A 21,630-nucleotide genomic window follows, 5' to 3' on the forward strand; every position below is an offset into this window, starting at 1 on the left:
CACAAAAGACACTGTTCCATACCTCAGCCAAGTTCTGTGTAGAACAGCTGTCCTTCAAGATCACTCATATCAGTAGGAGCATACACTGCAATAGGAGAAATGAAGCCCCAGCGTGTGCATCATCCTCACCAACATTATGCGCTCATCAGCCAAGTAACACGTTTTGAGCAGAGGAGGCAAAACAAACAAAAATCACCACAGCAACACCCCTAAGATGGGTACAGTAGTATGCGTACCTGTCACTACTGATCTTACCGTGGCCAGGCCTCCTCACATAAAAGAGTGCTGTTACACTGTCCCCCAGTTGCCACAACTCTCCTGACAGCAGATGCGGTTGTTCATTCTCCAAGAGTCTTAGAACATTCCAAGTCCCCATCTGAAGTGCCCTCTGACAGTCAAATTACAGGGAGGAACTTCAGGCTCGTGTTTTCGCTGTACCACCGCAACATCCATTAATAACAGGATAGGGACTGAGGTGTCCCTCCCTTACATCAGGTGGCTAGGGTTCTAAAGGCTGTGCCTGACAACCATCACAATAGGTGCCAGACTAACAGGGTTTACATGACTATACAGTTTGCATCAGAATATGCTCACTTCAGTGTGCTAAGGCCCTAACGTCTCTTCTGAATCAGTTTATATATGCATGTGACATGTTAACATTCTGTTGTATGATGTATAAGGGACCTGTTAATATTTAAATAATATAAGTACTGTAACATGTAGGAGATACACAACATGTAAAATGCAATATAAATTGCTATGGAAGTTGTGTTAAAAAAGCTTCCTAAGATTATGAGACCATGAGATTGGCACATAATAGAGCAATGATTAAGGATCTCAAAATTTGTATTAATGTTGACTGCATGTGAGGTGTAGATAAGAAAAAATGAAAGATAGGGAGTTCTCATATTTTGAATTTTATCATTAACAAATTACCTTATTTTGCGGCATATAAGATGCATTCCCCCCCTCCCCCCCAAAAAAAAAATGCACAGAAAAGTCCCCATGTGTCTTCAGAGATGAATGTCATGAGGTTAGACTGGAGTTAGCTCTAGCTTTATTGAAAACAGCCACATATGCAGGTACATATCCTATGAGCTACCTGTAATTGGTTGGATATACAGTAAAAAACATTGTTTAAACTAAAACTGTGGATAAATTGTGAAAAATAAGATGCACATGAATGTTTACTCGAAAGACTTAGGAAAACTTCAAGGACAGCCACAACTTTGTGTTAACATACTGGCACTGCTGGCACCTTTGCTGGTGAATATACCTGAAAGTCTTCAATGCAAGCATTGGTTTTTGGGATGAACGATTTTTATAACATTTTCTTGGCCTTCCTTTTTTGTGATTTTATATTCTCTTTGCATGAATCATGCTGATACTTTACATGCAATCAGGAGACGAGGACAAATCCAACTGCTTATATACTGATGGTGCCGCCACCTGGTGTCTGCTGATGAATATAAAGGGGGTATCACTTGATGCCTCATATGAGGTTTGCCAAGGAAACGGGAGTAAACCGGCATGATATCATGGTAAATGTCGACAGTATCCTTGGCAAGCTTGGAAAGCGTTTGGACGGATTCTTGTCCATCATACGAGGTAGAAAACAGTTTGAGCAACTAGGTGACTCAACAGAGAATATTTCATGTTTTAGCTTTGAACATCTAACCTATCATGCAATACTTAATAATATTTTAAAGTAAATATTAATAATTATGAAAGCCTTAGAACAGTGATTCTCAAACTATGGGTCACGAGAGGAATTTTGATGGGTTGCAGGGACATAGACAAGGCCTAATGCATTCAGTGTATTTTATTTACTTAATTGAAACTATTAGCATGTTCATAATAACTACAACAGGCTATATACCAGTTACAATCTCTCTCTCTCTCTCTCTCTCCCCCCCGTTTCCTCGCTCGCTGTTGCAGTGGGGGGCTTGGAGATGCCGATTGGGTCTTGATGGGTGGGGAAGCTGTGGTGGGGTCTCTACTTTACCCTCTCCCCTCTCCTTAGGTCCCTATCGCTGCCTCAACTAATTTTGCAAGGTTCGTTTCCTTATCCTATTGCTTCTTCCTCTTCCCCTATCATCACCAAATAGTGGAGGCTTTTGATGATGATACTAGTCTCCGCCCCTTTTGTCATCTCGGGTGAGACTACAGTACTCCCTCCCCACGTGTTTGCCGTGCGTGGCGACCCGTATATTCCCTGCGCCCCTCTGTCTGGGAGTTGAGTCCATCGTGGGGCAGGGTATAGTTCCCTGTGGGGGGCAACACACTCCTTTGGTAGGGGGGTTGGGGTAAGACGGGCGGTCCAGTGTGGCCCCACTTGGCAAATCGGCTGGCCGTGTGTTGACTCAGTCAACCTCGGCTAGGGTCAAGCAGGCACCGTTTGGATTGATCCACGGCTGCCACTTCACACCAACCTGTGTCCGCATATACCTCTCCCACTATCCCTGGGGCTGTTGGGTGAGTTGAACCCAACATCAGCCTCCCCTCGTTGGACTCCGTGGTGGGTCGGGGAGTGGGGTGGTGAAGTGTACATTTTGTTGTATGGATAAAGTTATCTCCTCAGACTTGATTATGGTGACGACCCAGGACTCCCTTTCGACTATGGCCTCGAACTCTTCCCCTCCTACACGTTCGATTGCTTTGAACACCCCAGCCTTCTCGCCTACTGTGTCTTCCACTCCTCCAGCTTCTGCTTCGTCTATTTCAGTCAGCCCTTCTGCTATCGTCACACTTCATCCTTACCTTCCTCCTTCACCTCCTGCCTCTAATCCTTCCATATCCTCTGTTTCCCACTCCCGACCTCATCCTTCTTCCTATATCCCTGTCCCTTCCCTCACCTCCTCAATTTTTGGTGTGCAGACATGGGCAAAATTTTTCAACGTATATAACACAACTGATGACCTCTCACTCCACCTCTATCTCCTTCGACAAGTAGGCAGGGATGTCACCTTCTCGGTCCGTCCAAATGGTTCCCACCTCCTTGTCGTTCACAGTGCTGCCCAAGCCGAGAAGGTTACATCCCTGGTCAATAATGCAGGACAATCCATCTCCGTGTCCCCAGACATCTGGCTCAATGCTACCACAGGCACTGTACGTTTACTATCTTCGATGTCCTTCGGCCAGAGGGCTTTCCCAGATTGCACTAATGATATTGAACTAATCCTTTCGGAACAACATCACCCAATACGGTCAGTTCATTGCTGTTCAATTCCTCCTCGTGGATGACACCAAGAGCCTGCTAATATCGTTAAAATAGTTTTTGCCTCTCACGATCTGACCCCCACAGTCATCATTGGAGGCACTGTTCTCCCAGTATGCGAATATATTCCATCTCCTCATCAGTGCACATCTTGTTGGCACTTTGGCCATCCAGCAAAGTACTGCCGATCATCCGCAGTCTGCGCCAACTGTGAACTGGCCAGTCATACCACCTCAGACTGCCTTTCCATCATCCGATGCTGCCCTAATTGTCAGGGTGACCATTCTGCCTCCTACCAACATTGTTCTGCCTACCTCTTTGAAGCAGAAATGTCTAGCGTCCACTGGAAAACTGGCCAGTCCCTTCGTGAGGCTTGTCGCAGAGTTCGCAGTCTCGGTCATCACCATAACGTTACTTATGCACGTGTTGCCCGTCCTCCTCCCATTGTAACTTCTAATCCCAGAACTGTTTCTTCTTCCCCTTCTGTGCCTGTCCCTTCTTTATCTCCTCTCTCCTCTTGCCTTCCCACCTCTTACTCTATACCTACTCCTGTAACTGTTGTCTCCTCTTCCCCTCCTCCTAGCACTCCTATTTCCACCTCTCCCTCCTCTCTACCTAAACCCCCTTCTACCTCAATCCCCCCCTTACAGACTCATCTTGTTCCTGTCTCTAATTCTTTCTCTGTTTTAGATTCCTCTACCCCTACCTCTTCTTCATCTCCTTCCTTACCTATTCCCTCTCCTCGTCCTTCCCCTCATTCCCAACCTCGTCCCTCCTCTCACTCCAGTTCTGTCTCTCATACCGGCCATTTGATGCCTCTGGCACAACGCACCATTCGACCCCCATCCTCTTCTAGTGGTAAGTGCAGACTACCCATTGCGTCAGACTCTAAGACCTTTCCTGCCCATCATCCTGCTTCTCCGGCTCGTAAAGTTCGTGCGACGAATACCCACCCCTCTTGATCAATACACTCTCCCGCGTCGAAGTCTACATCTCAGCAGTCTCCTCAGCCACGTCCCCGGACTACTCCACAGCCGGCTAATTGTTGCACAAAACCCTCTGGAGATGACGACAGTGAAACAATCCCCAAGATTATAGATTACGTTTTAACTGCCACGGCAGCTTCAGCAGACAATGCTGTACCCTCTCCTTCCACCCACTCTGCTGAAGTTCATCCACTGCCACCTGACCTCCCTCCTACTCCTCTCCCTCCTTCACCTTCTGTCTCCTCCTCCTCTTTACCTCCGTCCTCTTCCACTTCTTCCAGTACTCCATCCCCTCTATCTCTCCCCATGCCTCCAGGCTATGGTGACCGTCCTGCTTATCCGCCAATTCCACCTTCTACCCCTATTCCTACTATCGTAACGACTTGATGATTTATGTTATTATTCTGTAATATATTTTACTTCTCTCTGTCTATCTATCTATCTATTGCCAGACGCCTCAATCCCGTTCAGGGTGGCCACAAACAAATTGCCTCCACGTCGCCCTGTCCCCCGCCATTTCACTGCCCCGCTCCCAACTCACACCCCCCTCTCTCATATACCTCTCCACCCCATCCCTCCATCTCATCCTCGGCCTCCCCCTCCCTCTTCCCCCCTCCCTCTTCCCCCCTCCACCTCACTCACATACACTCTCTTCATCAGTCTTTCACCCTCCATCCTCTCCACATGGCCAAACCACCTCAGTGTATTCCTCCTTCTAATGTACTATATTTTACTCCCTGTGAAATTTATTTTACTTCCTATGTATTTATATTTTACTTCCTGTGTGTTATATTTTATCTTTAGTATTAATTTCCTTTTTATCTTTCCTAGACTCTATTTCTCTGTTAGGTTTTACTTTTATTTGGTATTTTAAAGTTTTAGTATGTTTTAGAATAGAACATACGTAGTCTTACGGCCCACCGCAAACTTCCCGACTCTTCCTAACAGTTATTAGTTTTTATTTTTACACAATGTCTTCCATCATACAATGGAATATCCACAATTTTACTATACATCAACCAGACCTCCGGTTTTTAATTTCTCAATATAACCCCCCGATTCTCTGCCTACAAAAGACACGCCTCACCACCCCCCCTCCCCTCATTCCGTGTTATTCATATTTGAGTCTACCCCATTCCCAGTATGATACCTGTCTCCTGATACGTGTTGACATTCCTTTTCAAGCCCTTTCTGTTACGACTACTATCAAACGTACCTTTGCCAGAGTGTTTCTATCTCGGTGGATTACAATGGTCTCACTGTATCTCTCTCCTTCAGTGCCCATCAGTTTTATTGACCTCGATCAACTTTTATCTGCCCTTCCCCCTCCTATCCTGGTTTTGGTGATTTTAACTGTTGGAACCTCCTCTGGGGTGACTCTGTTTTAACTGCATGTGGGCGCTCCTTGGAGGATTTCCTCCTTGCCCATGATTTATACATTTTTAACTCTGATTCCCCAACCCATTTTGACAGCCATACTCGAACTTTCTCTGCCATTGGCCTGTCTGTCTGCACCCCAATGCTTTCCTTGGACTTCACTTGGTCGGTCTTGAATGATTACTGTGCCACGGACCATTTCCCAATCCTCCTAACTCCCACGTCATACTATCCGGTCCCTGGCCCTCCTCGATGGCGCTTTGATAGGGCAGATTGGGCAACCATTACATCCCAAGCTGTTCCTCCCACTCCTCTTCCACTGTACCATGATCCAACTGCTATGCTTTCCTGTTTCCGTGCCTTTCTCCTTACGGCTGCCCGAGCCTCTATTCCGCGTACCTCCTGTCCCGTGTCATCGAAATGTGTGCCATGGTGGAATAACCAATGCACTTCAGCTCTCCGGGCAAGAAGGCCAGGTGGAAGAACTTCTGTAGGAAAAAGGGCACTGCGTTGGAGGTCCAAGCTTTTATAATTTTTCAACAAGCTAATGCTCTCCTTCGCCGCACAATCCGTCGAGCAAAAAAGGATAGCTGGATGTCTTATGTCTCTACTATTGCCTCAGACACACCCATGCCACGGATATGGTCCCGCATCAGGAAAATAGTGGGTAAACGGTCACGAACCCCGACTCCAGTCCTCACCACCAATGATGGAGCCATAGGCGATGTTTTTCAGGTTGCCAATATTCTGGGTCACCATTTTAGTCAGATTAGCAGTGGGTCCCATCTCCCCCCTACATTTTTAACAACCAAAAGACGTTCAGAACGGACACCCTTACAGTTCACACTGTCGTCAGATGCGGCGTACAATGCCCCTTTCTCCAGCTCGGAACTCAAAGCGGCTCTAACTGCTTGCGATTCTACCTGTTTGGGACCTGATGGTGTACACTACAACATGATAAAACATCTGTCCCAGACAGCCCTTCACTTTCTGCTTAGAATATATAATACTATATGGTCCACTGGGAACTTCCCTAATGAATGGAGACAGGCCTACCTCCTACCTTTCCTTAAACCTGGCAAATCTGGGTCATCACCTGGAGATTATCGCCCCATTGCTCTTGTTAGCTGTCTATGCAAACTGATGGAACATATGGTAAACTTTCGCCTAAGGTGGCATTTAGAATCACACGGTGCAATCTCGCCCTTACAACATGGTTACCGCAAAGGGTGGAGTACCCTAGATCCCCTGATGAGGCTAGCAACCTTCACTGAACAAGCCTTCACTAACTCAAAGGTGGTCATAGCTTTGTTTTTTGATCTTGAAAAGGCTTATGATACAGTCTGGAGGTATAACATTCTCCGTGTTCTACAACACTCCTTAATTAATGGCAATATGGGTGTCTTCTTACAGAACTTTCTTTGTAACCGGACCTTCTGTGTACACCTTCAGAATGTCTTATCCCAATCTTATATACAGCATGAGGATGTCCCACAGGGATGTGTGCATAGCACTACTCTTTTTATCCTTGCAATAAATGATATCGTTTCATCTCTCCCACATGGTGTTCGTGCTTCATTGTATGTAGATGATTTTGCTATATATGCAACTGGAGTGGATGTCTTGGCCTTACGAGCCCTACTTCAGTCAGCTATAGGTGCCGCTGCAGGGTGGGCCACAGATCATGGCTTTGAATTTTCCCACTCAAAATCCTGTGCTGTAACTTTTACGACCTGTCATTCAATCCCTCAACCCCTTCTTACACTATATGGTACCCCCCTGCCATATCAATTATCGGCCCCTTTCCTTGGCCTTATCTTTGATTCTTGACTGACTTGGTCCCTGCATCTCACTTCCCTGAAGATCTCTGCTTCCCTCAGACTTCGGTTATTACAAACTCTCAGTCGTATGTCCTGGGGTGCAAACCGTACAACTCTGCTCCGTCTCCATACTGTCTTAGTTTTTGTCGAAGATTGATTATGGCTGTCAGGTTTATGCATCTGCCTCATATTCCTCCCTTCGGTGCCTAGATTCTGTTCACCATCATGGTTTACATCTGGCATTGGGTGCTTTTCGCTCCACCCCGGTTACGAGCCTATATGTCAAGTCGAGTATACCCGCTCTGTCCTCCAGACGTGACAAGCTAACTCTCCGTTACCACATTCGCCTTCTTCAACACCCATCTGCAGGTTTTTCTTCCTCTGTTACGCACCTCTCCCCTCCTTTTCCGCCCTCGTTAGCTTCATCTTTTCCTTGTAGGGTCTCCAATTTACTTGCATCACTTTCTTTCCCTACTATTTCAGTTCTCCCTCTGAGAGATTCAATGTTTCCGGCTTGGCTTCTTCCTTGCCCTATTGTTTGTGATGCCCTGCTCTCTTGCCCAAAGTCCTCTTCCACCTACCAGGAACTCTATCATCATTTTATGGATCATATGCGTTGTCACTCCTCAGCGACCCCAGTGTACACAGACGGCTCTAAGTCTCCTGTGGGCTCAGGATTTGCTGTTCTTTTCCCAGACCATACTTATCAGATCCGCCTTCCACCAGTTGCCAGTATTTTCACTGCCGAACTGCTGGCCATTTTACTGGCCCTACGTGTTATATACCGTTCAGGTTTACACACTTTTGTTATTTTCACAGATTCCCCTAGTGCACCACATGGTATTCAGTCTATCCCGGCCAGCAACCTGCTAGTGTTGGAGATACAGGAATGGTTGTTCCATATTACCACCAGATTGAAGTCTGTCTCCTTCTGTTGGGTCCCAAGCCATGTTGGAATACCGGGTAATGAGAGGGTTGATTGCCTGGCACATACAGCTGTCACCTCTCTCTCTGTCACACCTCGTCCTATCCCGGCAACTGATTATTTCCCGATTGTTACCTGTCTCCTTGGCCAGCGGTGGCAAGCAGAATGGACATCTACAACTGATAACAAACTCCGCTCCATCACTTATACTGTCACTCCCTGGCAGTCGTCCTCCCATTGCAACAGGCGTTGCGAAACAGCCCTTGCCCGTTTGCGCCTTTGTCACACTCGGATCATGCATGGCTTTCTAATGTCAGGAGGCACTCCTCTGATCTGTCAGTGTTGGCAGGTTAAACTCACCATCCACCATCTTTTGCTTGACTGCCCTCGGTTCCGCGCCGTTCGCAGACAGACTCTCTCGTTCCTTCACTCCCTTGGACGTGGCCCTACCTTAGCCGATCTTCTTGGTGAATCACATTTAGTGTCTTCCCTGCCTTCCCCTTTGCTTTTATTGCACCGTAGCATACCCGTCATTTTTATGCATCGGTTTTAGTGCCATATAGTCCTCTTGGGCTTGGTGCTAGTTCTTGTTACTTACTTACTCTATCTCTCTCTCTCTCCTTTTTTACCCTGTGGGTCGTGATGTCGTGTAATATTCCAAATAGGGTCACACACCAAAAAGTTTGAGAACCACTGCCTTAGAGGGTAAATATTTCATGTATTGATGAAAACTGTGATGATATTGATACAATAATCATGTGTTTACATTTGGGGACTCGGCTGCCAGACGCACCACATGAGGAGCCTCCTTCTTCTCTTCTTCCTCAAGAGCCACCATTGCAAGGGTCATAACAGCAGTTGTTATCACCTCTAGAAACTCTAGGAAAGCCATTTTAACAGATGGGGTCCCAGGACAATTCTGTTTGTATACAATGCTGCTTCTCTGCAGAGTCAGCGATTTCATTCTCCAGCGATCTAATCTTGACTGGGTACAAGCAAGAATGGACACTGACAACAGTGCGAGAAGAAGCGTCATCGCTGACAATATGAGGAACGTGTGTGATAAGGTCTGTGCCTGGTTCCACGGAACTTTACCTCAGCAGACCACATACGAGGTACCGTGTGATACCACTATAACAGAGATTCCTCAGAGCAAACACGGATTTTTTAAAGCTGAACAAGAATTTTTGTAACTTTCTGTTGGTCTTTATTTCTTGTGATTTTATATTCTTTTTGCATGAATCATACTAAAATTTTACTTGCAATCAAGTGACTTGAGAACAAACCCAGGTGGGTCAAGCTCAATAGAGAAGGAAAAGGGTGAACTGAAGTAATTTCTGGTATACATATGTATGACTGTGTTACAGATTTTCACTTATACAGTAGACTAATAAATACTGTATTACTGAACAGAGATACTGACAGGTGAATAATTATATACAAACCCACCTGGTTCAGACTTAGTAAAGCAGCAGAATGATGAACAGAAGTAGGATGTAGAGTTTAAATGTTCGAGTGTAATACAGATTTTAACTATTTTAGTTCTTATATTCAGTAATAATGAAACTGTCGACTAATGAATAGCACTGAGTAAAGTTATGGAAAGGTGAGTGCACACTTGTGTGAATGTGACTGTATCAAGCTAAGGTTGTGGTGGGTGTTGGTTGAGTCAGACCTTTGTCTCTTTGACTTGCTCTTCCAAAATTAGAGTGCATCTTACATAGCGCAGCGTCTTATATGCCGTGAAATATGGTATTTGAGAGTTATGCATATTTTGTGTGATGTTTTGTGTAATGCTTAACTTCTGCTGTTTTACTTTGGTGTTGTACAGCCAGTCAAAAGTTTGCTTGCTGCACCTTTTTGTCTAGTTTACCCTTGGGATATGCCCATAACTCCATGATGCATTGTATCAGTGTATTGGAAGAAAAATATATCAGGCCTCTCGCATCTCAGAAATACTGGCCATCAAAGGGAAATGAGAATTAGAAGAGGTGAACAACTAAGTGAAGATTTTCCCCTGACTGTTTGTTAACTGTAGTATTAATTGTTTGTTTATTACATTAGTATTTTCTTACCTTAGCAGGAGAGAAAAAAGCTAGACAGTTGTTACCAATCATGGTGTAGAGCATGGGGCAATCATGGGTCTTCTTGTCCAGTGTAGAGTTTACAGCAGCACTTAGTGAAGCTGTGATTTCATCATCTGCCAAAAATATGACTAGTTTATTGAAAACAAACGAATATATTAGAAATGGTGTGAAAATATATATTACAATTGAAGTCCAAGTAGTGAAGTAGTTTAATCACTTATTAGTTAAGATTTGGCCATAGCAAGTCGTTATACTTCAGAAGATTATGGTGTTTGGCTATAGATATATAATAGATAGTTAGACATAAGGAATACATAATAGAAACAAGTACAGAAACTATTCTTTAAAAGTTTTGAAGCACACAATAAGTACAGTATTAGTATTGTGAGGTACTGTATTGTTGTGTAATTTGTGACACTTCAAGAGTTTTTGCAATTAAATTGTTACAATTGGATATGAATTGTCATGTACAGTAAAATCTACATAGGCGATATTCACACTAAGCCTTCGAAATTCCCAGATTTTTCCAACATGCATATTGTGAAGTACCATATTGTTCTGTAACTTGTGACGCTTCAAGAGTTTTTGCAAAGTAAATTGTTTTGATTGGATATGAATTATATACAGTAAAATCAACAAAGGCAATATAAAGCCTTCAATATTCCCAGATTATTCCAACAGGCATTACTAAGGGCTTAAGGAGGTGTGGAGTTTAAGATGTTTCTTTACTTTTAAGGTAATGTATGATGGCAGAGGAAGCTTATATTCTGAGGGACATTTCCTGCAGGGGCACCAATTGGTGCATTTTTGTTATGGCCTTGTCATGGTGATGTCAGAGTCAGACACAAAGTAATATTGGAATTGGCATTTACATATTTCATAACACTTCCTCCTGAGCGATTTACTGTATTCAGCACATTACACCTCAGTATTCTCTTGTATGTTCATGAAGCAAACTATGTTGATATTTAAACGGTATAAATAGCTCACAAAGAAAATGTTAATATGCAATATGCTGAATGGATTTCCAAGAAGGAGTTATGAAGACTACAATGTGACTTATAAGACAACACACATTCTGATGCAAATTGTCCTGTAGTCAAGGTTCGGTAGTACAGTACTTGATTTATGAACACCCCTTTTCGCTTTGACACATTCTAGGCAAGCTGTTTCTCAGTGTCACATATAATGGAGGCGACAGTGAGAAAATGCCCTGAATGTAGCTGAATAGAAACAAGGTGTTCCTACTATGACTTTTATCATGACCAATATTATCAGACTAAGTTATCTTTCATTCCAAGCTCAGTATGACATGGCCACTATGTGAAAGGTGTGGGTATGTGAGAGGTGCAGGTATATGAGAGGTGCAGGTATGTAGAGAGGCAATTATGTTAAAAGTGTGGGTATGGGAGAAGTGTGGGTATGTTAGAGGTGCAGGTATATAAGAGGTGCAGGTATGTGAGAGGTGTGGGTATGTGAGAAGTATGGGTATGTGAGAGGTACAGGTATATGAGAGGTGCAGGTATGTGAGAGGTGTGGGTATGTGAGAAGTATGGGTATGTGAGAGGTACAGGTATATGAGAGGTGCAGGTATGTTAGAGGTATGGGTATGTGAGAGGTACAGGTATATAAGAGGTGCAGGTATGTGAAAGGTGTGGGTATGTGAGAAGTATGGGTATGTGAGAGATACAGGTATATGAGAGGTGCAGGCATGTGAGAGATGTGGGTATGTGAGAGGTACAGGTATATGAGAGGTGCAGGTATGTGAGAGGTGCGGATATGTGAGAGGTGCAGATATGTGAGAGGTGTGGGTATGTGTGAGGTGCAGGAATGTGAGAGGTGCTGGTATGTGAGAGATATAAGTATGTTAGAGGTGTTGGTATGTGAGAGGTCCAGGTATGTGAGAAGTGTGGATATGTGAGAGGTGCGGGTATGTGAGATGTGGGTATGTGAGAGGTGCATTTTTTTTTTTTTGCAAGAAAGAAGGAACCAAAGGCCAGGAGCCTGCAAACCGTTCCTTCCAAGAAAAAACAAAAACAGTACAAAAGAGAGCCGAATTCAAGATCCGATCATTTCGAGATGCCTGGACACACTGCGTTTGAAAAACTGGAGATCATAGGAAGTAGGAAATACAGACAGATGGAGAGAGTACCAGAGTTGACCTGTTGTATAAATGAAGGACTGGGAGTAACGGTTAACTCTTGCATTTGAGAGTTGGGCAGAAAGGGGATGAGAATTTGTTGCTAGACAGGTGCTACGCACCTGCTGTAGAGGTGGAGGGTTGCAAGCAGACAGTTCAGAGAAGCAGTCAAGCAGTGACCATTAAAGTAGCGATAGAAAAGAGATAAAGTTGCAACAATGCGGCGAAGAGACAAAGGTTGAAGGGAGCCAGTAAGAGGAGGAGAGTTGATGAGACGAAAAGCCTTTGACTCCACCCTATTGAGAAAAGCTGTATGTGTGGAGCCTTCCCACACATGAGAGTTGTACTCTAAACAGGGGCGAATAAAACCCGTGTATAGTGTCAGCAACTGTGGAGGGGTAAAGAAGGTATGGAAGTGTGTGAGAGGTGCAGATATGTGGGAGGCGTTGGTATGTGAGACGTGTGAGTTTGTGAGATACGAATATATGAGAGGTGCAGGTAAGTGAGAGGTGTGAATATATGAGAAATGTGGGTCTGTGTGAGGTGTGAGTATGTGAGAGATGCAGGTGTGTGAGATGTGGAGGTATGTGAGAAGTGTAAGTGAGTGAGGGGTGTGGGAATGTGAGAAGTGTAGGTATATGTGAGAGATGTGGGTATGTGAGGGGTGTGGGTATGTGAGAGATGCAGGCATGAGAGGTGTGGGTATGTGAGAGGTGTAGGTATGTGATAAATGCAGGTATGTGGGAGATATGGGTACGTGAGAGCTTTGAGTGTGTGAGAGGTGCAGGAAAGTGAGAGGTGTGAATATATGAGAAGTGTAACTGTGTAGGTATGTGAGATGTGCAGGTATGTGTGAAGTGTTTGTATAAGAAGGGTGTGGGTATATGAGAGGTGTAGGAACTTGAGAAGTGTAGGGGTGTGAGATGTGTGGGTACGTGAGAGGTGTGGGTATGTGAGAAATGTAGGTATGCGAGAGGTGTGGGTTTGTAAGAGGTGTGGGTATGTGAGAAGTGTAGGTATGTGAGATGCAGGTATGTGAGAGGCGTAGGTACATGAGAGGTGTGGGTATGTGAGAGTTGTGAGTATTTATGAGGTGTGGGTTTGTGAAAGGTGTGGGTATGTGAGAGGTGTTGGTATGTGAGAGGTTTTGATTATGTGAGAGGAGTGGGTATGTGACATGATGATATGTGAGAGATGTGGGTGTGTGAGAGTTGCAGATATGTGAGAGGTGCGGGTATTTCAGAGGTGAGGGTTTCTGAGAGATGCGAGTACAAGAGGTGTGGATATCGAGTGGTGCAGGTATGTGAGAGGTGTTGGTGTGTGAGAGGTGCAGAAATGCAGGTATGCAAGAGGTGAAAGTATGTGAGAAATGCAGGTATGTGAGAGGTACAGGTATGTGAAAGGTGTGGGTATGTGAGAGGTGCAGGGGTGTGAGAGGTGCGGGGACGTGTGAGGTGTTGGTAGGTGAGAGGTGTGAGCATGTGAAAGGTATGGGTATGCAAGTGGTGTGAGTATGTGAGAGGTGCAGATGCGTGAGAGGTATAGTCATATGAGGTGCAGGTATGTGAGAAGTGTGGGTATGTGAAAAGTGCAGGTGTGTGAGGTGCAGGTATGTGAGAGGTGTGGGTATGTGAGAGGTGTGGATAAGTGAGAGTTGTGGGTATGTGAGAGGTGTGGGTATGTGAGAAGTGTAGGTATGTGAGAGGTGTGGGAATGTGAGCGGTGCAGGATGTTAGAGGTGTGGGTATTTGAGAGACTTAGGTGTGGGTATGTTCGGGATGCGGGTATGTGAGAAGTGCAAGTATGTGAGGGGTGTGGGTATGTGTGAGTTGTGGTTATGTGAGGGGTGTGGGTATATGAGGGGTGTGGGTATGTGAGAAGTGTAGGTATGCGAGAGGTGTGGGTATATGAGAGGTGTGGGTATGTGATATGTGCATGTATGTGAGAGGCGCAGTTATGTTAGAGATGTGGGAATGTGAGAGGTGCACCAACGAGTATGTGAGAGGTGTAAGTATGTGAGAGGTGCGGGTATGTAAGAGGTGCAGGTATGTGAGAGGTGCAGGTATGTGAGTGGTGAAGTTATGTGAGAGGTACAGTTGTGTGAAAGATGTGGGTATGTGAGAGATGCAGCTGTGTGAGTGGTGTGGGTATGTGAGAGGTGCAGGTATGTGAGAGGTGCAGGTTTATGAGAGGTGTGGGTATGTGAGAGATGTGGGTATGAGAGGTGTGAGTATGTGAGAGGTGTGGGCATATGAGAGGTGTAGGTATATGTGAGAGGCGTGAGTGTGAGAGGTGCTGGTATGTGGGAAGTGCGGATATGTGAAAAGTGCAGGTATGTGAGAGATGTGGGGATGTGAGAGGTGTGGGTATGATAGGTGCTAGCACGGATCTTTCCGTAACTTTTTTTAATCGATAGATCTTTCCGTAAATGTTTTGATCTATATGAGATTCATTGTGGGGCCAGGATGCCCAGGAAGAGTGGTAACCAAGATTAATCCTTCCCCTTTTGGCACCTTGCTGTATGATTTGGGAAAAGGTGTCTGTAGAGTTGTAATGAGTGTGTTGGCGTGTGTGTGTGTGTGTGTGTGAGAGAGAGAGAGAGAGAGAGAGAGAGAGAGAGAGAGAATGTTAACTTACTAATCGTCATTCCTTTGTTTGATGATGTTGATGATGGTGGAGGAGGGGGGACCAAGAGTATACCGCTTGTGTAAACCTGAGGAAATATTTGATAAGGTCCTGAATATTCACTCCAGTTTGACTGTGAAGTGTTTCGTTGCTGCATATATAAAGGCAGACGTGCGATATGCAGAGTTAGTCTTATAAGCAGCTTGAATTTATGAGCAACTGTGGCAGTTATAATTATTTTCCCTGATGTAAAAAGTATAGGATTGTGCTTTTTACGTAGTTTAAAGAGTAAATTCACTCACTCGATAAAATGCTACCTACAGATGACTGCGTACAGAGTGGTAAGTCAAATGGCTTCTTATATATCGGGAAACATTAGGGTCATTATTGCAAATACTGAAGAAAAGTATCAGTTTTGAATGCAGGAGTGTTGCTGTAACAAGAAATTTGATTGCCGTCTGAATTATACTTGACATCATTCATGAAAACGAAGTCTTTGACCCTAGCGCTCTTGAGTCGGGATGACAGTTATTCTTTAGACCTTGGTGTTTCCATTCGTCCATCTGTTCGCGTTCTAATGATCGTAGTTATGAACTGATTTTGACGATGGAGGTGTAAAGTGAATACTCTATACTTGACGGTGTGCCCAACTCGGAGTGGTTAACACGCCCAGAGCAACCCTAAGGTCACAATTGGACCAAAAAGTCTTTAATTACAAGAGTATAGGCATAACATTGGTATCACTGGAAAGGGTGTTTAAAATGCAGTAATTAATGCCATCATTATACAACACTAGAAAGTGGAAAATGGCAGGAAAAAAAAAAACTTTCAGTGCGTTCCTGTGTCCCTAACTCATTAGGTGGTTGAAGCAGGCAGTGAGGTTTAGTAGGGAGGTTAAGTAGGTAAGTAAGGAGGGAGGACGTATGCAGGCAGTCATGTAGGCAAGGAGGCCGGCAGGGAGGTAGGTTGGGAATCGACTGGGTAAGTAGGCAGGGAGATTGGCAGAAAAGTATTTAGGGAAGTAGGCAAGGAGGTAATTCTGTAGGCAGGCAGGGAGGTAGGTTGGCAGGTAGATGAGAAGGTAGGTAAGCAGGCAGGTAGACAGGGAGGTAAGAAGGTGTTCGGTAGGAAAGTAGGTAGAAATGCAGGGAGGCAAGTAAGGGTTCGGGTGGCAAAGTAGGTAAGTGGGTATAAGTACGCAGACCAGGGAGCTGCTGTGGGTAGGAAGGTAGTTGGTAGAGAGCTCGCTAAGTAGGGAAAAGCGGCAAGGAAAGTGCAAGTTAATCCCTTATAAGGTAAAGAAATAATTTGCAGCTTAATACCTCCCGGTTACGGGATCATACTGTCTAACAGTGGCTCAAAACTTGAGATTCTCGTATAACGAAAGATCCCGCTGTTGTTCGTCTTCGGGGCCCTAGCGTGGCAACACGCAGCTGTACGTCTTCAACTTGGCCCAGATTCTCGTCTTTTTGCTGCTCATTTCACATTGCCTAGTGGCAGAAAAAGACAGTACTACGGCTTTTCATTTTTTACATAGCACTGGTTCGTGACTAGCACCACAATGTAGTGTTGACCTCTCGTGATATATCATTCAAGATGGAGACATGGCAATTTCAGGCCAAGTTAAAGTAAAAACAGTAAAGTATATGCCGTATTAACCCAACTGTCCGTACAACTTACATCAGACTGTTGTCCACTGAACTGTGTACTGCACCACGGAAAGCTGTACTTCACCGTAGTAAGCCGACACGCAAGGTTATGTTTAAAGTATATATGAAATAGTCAAGATTACTTACTATTGGTCAAAATCCATTAGAAGCAACCCTGACTAATCTTGACAAATGCTGAATTTCACCTTGAGGCTTGGCGCTGGGGATAGTAAGCTGTCGCCCAGTATTCAATATTGTTGCCAAAGGCATGATAATTTGAGTTACTTTTTCTCGCGATAACGCGCCTTATTATTAGGCTTGGATAGCAAAAATAGAATCAACCTCCCGCACTAGGTTGGTGACAGCAAGGACATCAGTCCATATATTTTGTCTAAAATCTACTGGTGGACAGGCTGGGATGGGCTGTGCCAAAGATATATGGAAGCCAAGTTACCCAAAATTATTATTAATGAAGGGCGATATCATGAGGGTACCGGTTTTGAAGACTAGTCTATAGTTACTTAGAAAAATAATGTCAGTATTGTGATATATTTTAAGTAAAAATCATTGTTGTTACTGCAGTGGTAGGCTACAAGGCACTGCTGTGCTTCATAATCATGTATAATTTGTGACACGCGATACTAGTGAGGACCCATGGTTATTTACAGTAGAGCTATCTTATGTATTTAAATCAGGAACTTTGTATTGTAAGAGGTATGTATCTTTTACAACAAGGACCATAGCACTAGATACTGTAGGTAGGGGGAGGGGGTGGCTGAATCGGTAGAGATGGTCTGCAGTTCTAACGGACCCGGGTTTGAATCCCCGCTAGGGCAGGGAACAGTTTGAGGATCTGAATTTGTCATGAAAGCAGACTTTACAGACCCACCGAAAGACTCGCCGACACGTAAAAGTAACCCCACTAATACCAAATCACCAGTCATGTATAAGACATCCCTAGCATGTATGCAATATGGACGGTGGGTGTTAGCGCCGACGTGGTGACATGTGGAGGTGTATGATATGCAGGTGGACTGCTGGGTCTTGGGAGCAGGCTGTAAAGCCTATGCTCAGAGTCGGACACATAAAAAAAAAAAAAAGTACAAGATTATTAGAACCGTAAAGTGGGAGAGAAGTACCTCACATTCGAAGAAAAATAAATAAATAGTAGGGGACAGACGGACAGGGCCGCCCATAAAGGTGCCCCACGTTTATAAAGCTCCGGCCCGACCTCAAGCATTTCCCGAATGTGACTACCCTAAGAGTACATAAAGAGTATTTATTATAGACAACCTTCTGATTCGCCGTAGCTGCCCTACCATGCGATGCCACAATTCTCGATAAGTTACGTTTGTCTGAGTCCTTGTCATATATTTCCTTTTTAAATATTCAAGTTTTAAGGACGGTCGGCCCAGATAGTGCTATAAATTTATTGCAGTACGAATAACAACAAAAACATGTGACTTACAGCGAAATTTCGTTGAGTGCTACGGACAGACGCATTGGTTACCTTCCACACTGATTGAGACAAATTTATTTTAGACAAAATTTGAACTATATTGAGTGTTTTGGGGCAAGGAATTGAGTGATCCCTCTCGCTTTTCACGTTCCTCTCTCCCCCTCCCACTCCCTCTTTCTCTTCTCTTACCTCCCATTCTCCTCCCTCCCCCCTCTACATCTGCTTTTTCTTCCTTCCCCTCTCGCTTTCATTCCATTCATCTCCCAACCCTTTTCCTCCTAGTATCCCTATCCATTCACTCTTTTCCTTATCCTTTCTCGCCTTCTGCCCTTTTCTTTACCTCTTTCTCCAATTCCTGTTGCCATTAATTATCCCTTCCCTTTTCTCCTCTTATTCCTCTCTTCCTCCCAGCACCTTCTATTCATCTATTCATTCTCCCTCTCTTGCTTCCCCAGTACATGGCCCGGTACTTACAGTTGGCGAGACATGTTCAGATAGCATAAACAATGGTAGATCATCAATTTTACTATACTTTATACTTTCCTCCTTGTTTCGATTCAAGGTTCATATTAAGAGTATGTTTCCTAAAATACTTAAAGAGGGTAAAGTTAATCACACTTATTTGCGCTTTGAGCATACATGGACAAAGTACCCAGTGCAGGAAGTTCCCTATTCCTAAGTATGGGAATATGCAATCAGGTACTTTGTGCACAGCATCACATGCACCAAGTTCGTACAAGGACAAAGTACCTAGACAACGTAATCAATTCCACATCCTGTCTGTAGCCATAAACTACTAGGTAACTTTCTTTGACAGATAGAGGGACAATTTCTATGCACAAGTCATAGTTTCCCTCTGTTTATCATATGAAGCCACATATTTGGGATTATATGCCAAAATAACCTGGGATGTATTGTAGTGTACTTTGTGCATTCGGTACATCATGCATGCACGAATTTGGTGCATGTGACACCAGGGATTTTATTTTTTTTAACAGTTTTATATGACTTACTGCTTGAACTGGAGGAGTTAGATACAACCTTCAGTAAACTCTCTTAGTACGAGAGGTCTTTCCATAGTTGAATGAAGTCTTTTAATGCAGTAAGAGTATGCTGAAAAGTTCGTTACCCGGATTCTAGGGCTTAAAAAAACACCAGTGCATATTTCATGCATAGATGCAGTGCTTGATTTACATTCGTTTTCAGCAGAGAACGGTGTAGTTCTTGACCTTTGCAAAAATATTCTTGCAAGTGAAAATTCTTGCTTAAAATGCCTCTAGTCACAGTGAACTTTCTAGCGAGCAACCCATTCTGGTTCCTCACCCTCTCATGCTTACCTGACAGAAGCGTTCAAGTGTGGTGTCGGGATTTCTGCACGCCCTTTCGACTGCGCTTCTGCTGCCATAGTTTCTATATTTCCAGAACTTAAAAAAGAAAAGAAAAGAAATGGAAGCATATCACTACATATGCAATAAATATAATAAGAAAAAAATATCTGGCATTATTTTAGTGACGAACAAAATCAGTGACCAAGTGGTTTGATGTAGCTGTGATACATAAACAACCAACCCCATATTAACCATTTGGAGCGTAGGGGCTTGAGGCTACCTTAGTCCAGAGCATGTAAGAATAGGAGACTGACCTACACCTTTGATAGCATTTACATGATCAGTAACCTCAGACCACCTCTAGGAAGCGAACCGCAGAACGTAAGCCAACAGCTCGTTCCAATCCAAGAGTTCTTCTATAGACCACCAGGCATAATAAAGTCGTTTTTGTAATAGATTTTAGCCATTTTTTACAACAAACAAGGCTCATAACAGTTATTACAGATGGTTTTATTTCACTTGATTTGTCACTTTAGTATTCATTCTCATTAGAATGTGAACTGTATGGTAGCTGTATGAATGAAGACAAGAATGTAATTCAGGCAGTCTTAAACGCAACGTAAACATAGGGGAGTTTATATTTACAAGTATGGTAGTAGTAGTGGTTGTTGTTGTTGCCTTAGGTTCATCTGAAATGTGAAACCTGTGAAATGCAGACTGAAGCTGTCCCTTTCCAGTAGTCCACCATCCTCCTCTTAAGGAGTAGGAAGGAAACTGGGGGATGTTTCTATAACGTAGTAGTCGAATCACGCAGTTATATCAGTACCACCTCGTTACGGTTTCCCTCTCCAGGACATAATATGTATAAAAACACCTTATAAAAATGTGTGCCAAAAACCAATGGAACAAGGTCCAGGCAGTTAAAGAACATGTAACCCCATCCCTGATTTTTTTTTTTTTTTTATTATGGCATACTTTTATGCATTATGTTGCTGAGTGATGGCTATACCGTACTCGTGACACTTTTTCCGGTGGGTGCAGTTACACTTAAATAATTTTTACACTATAATGGTACTCCCTGAAATAATAATGAAGGTGAATTACTGGTGTTCATTAAGTAACTGGCGTAATTTTGTATACTTACTGCAGGAAATATAGATGCACAGGTGAAAATAAAACGGAGAAGGTGGGGGGTCCGGACCTCAACCTCTCTTTGGATCCAGTACCACAAGTTTTAGAAGTGTGTAGGAACAACACGACATCGGATTAATTAATGCAAGGCGTTAAAATCTGGTAAACTGTACTAAACTAATCTGTGTTAATACTTACAGAGCATAACCGTGGATCTTCGTCGGAGCCGTCACTACAATGAACGTATCCGTCACACACTCTCGAGAGTTGCACGCAGCTGTATGATCCCGTCCTGCATCTAATATCATTACTGGAGCAAAAGGCACGAACAGCATCTAGGAAAGCATAATCAGTGATTAAACTGTTTTCACCTTAACTTGGTCCAGATTTTCCTCCTTTAGCTTTTACGTAGTTCAGTGTCAGAATAAAACATTACAACGGCTCTACATCGTTTTGATAGCACTTCGTGACTACAGCCACTGGAGCATACCCTGTGTTTAAACAGTTTTCATCTTAACTAGGCCCAGATTTTCGATCCTTTGCAGGTTATTTTACGACGTACAGTACCCGAATAAGACAGCAGTACCGTTTTACATGCTTTTCATAACACTTTTTGTGACTGACATCTTATTTTAGGGCTCGTTTCGTACTACAACTCATTGTTCAAAATTGGGAGATGGCAGTTTTAGGCCAAATTAGAAGCAGTATGATATTCTCGTTGCTTAATCCCCTTCAATATTTTTCAAATTCAAACTACCATTAGACGATCTGATTCAGTTGTAGGAGTGAAAGGACTGATTAAGCATATACCTACCCCTCCAGATCAAAAACTCATTAGCTGACTAAGTAGCTTAATAAAATCGTCTGAAGGTTGCAACAACACTTG

General features: G+C 43.8%; 1 protein-coding gene across 1 annotated transcript in view; it reads right to left on the reverse strand.

Moving 5' to 3' along the window:
- LOC145398759 (uncharacterized) overlaps positions 1–21,630 on the reverse strand; it is a 45,426-nt gene that overhangs the window by 20,666 nt on the left and 3,130 nt on the right. The window contains exon 3 of the mRNA XM_080271566.1: positions 10,401–10,525. Within this exon, the coding sequence (XP_080127692.1) occupies positions 10,401–10,525 (125 nt within the window). The remainder of the gene's footprint in view (positions 1–10,400; positions 10,526–21,630) is intronic.

This window comes from Coenobita brevimanus, chromosome 46, assembly GCF_032717465.1.
Source record: "Coenobita brevimanus isolate Jiangsu-jjx chromosome 46, ASM3271746v2, whole genome shotgun sequence".
NCBI classification, from domain to species: Eukaryota; Metazoa; Arthropoda; class Malacostraca; order Decapoda; family Coenobitidae; genus Coenobita; species Coenobita brevimanus.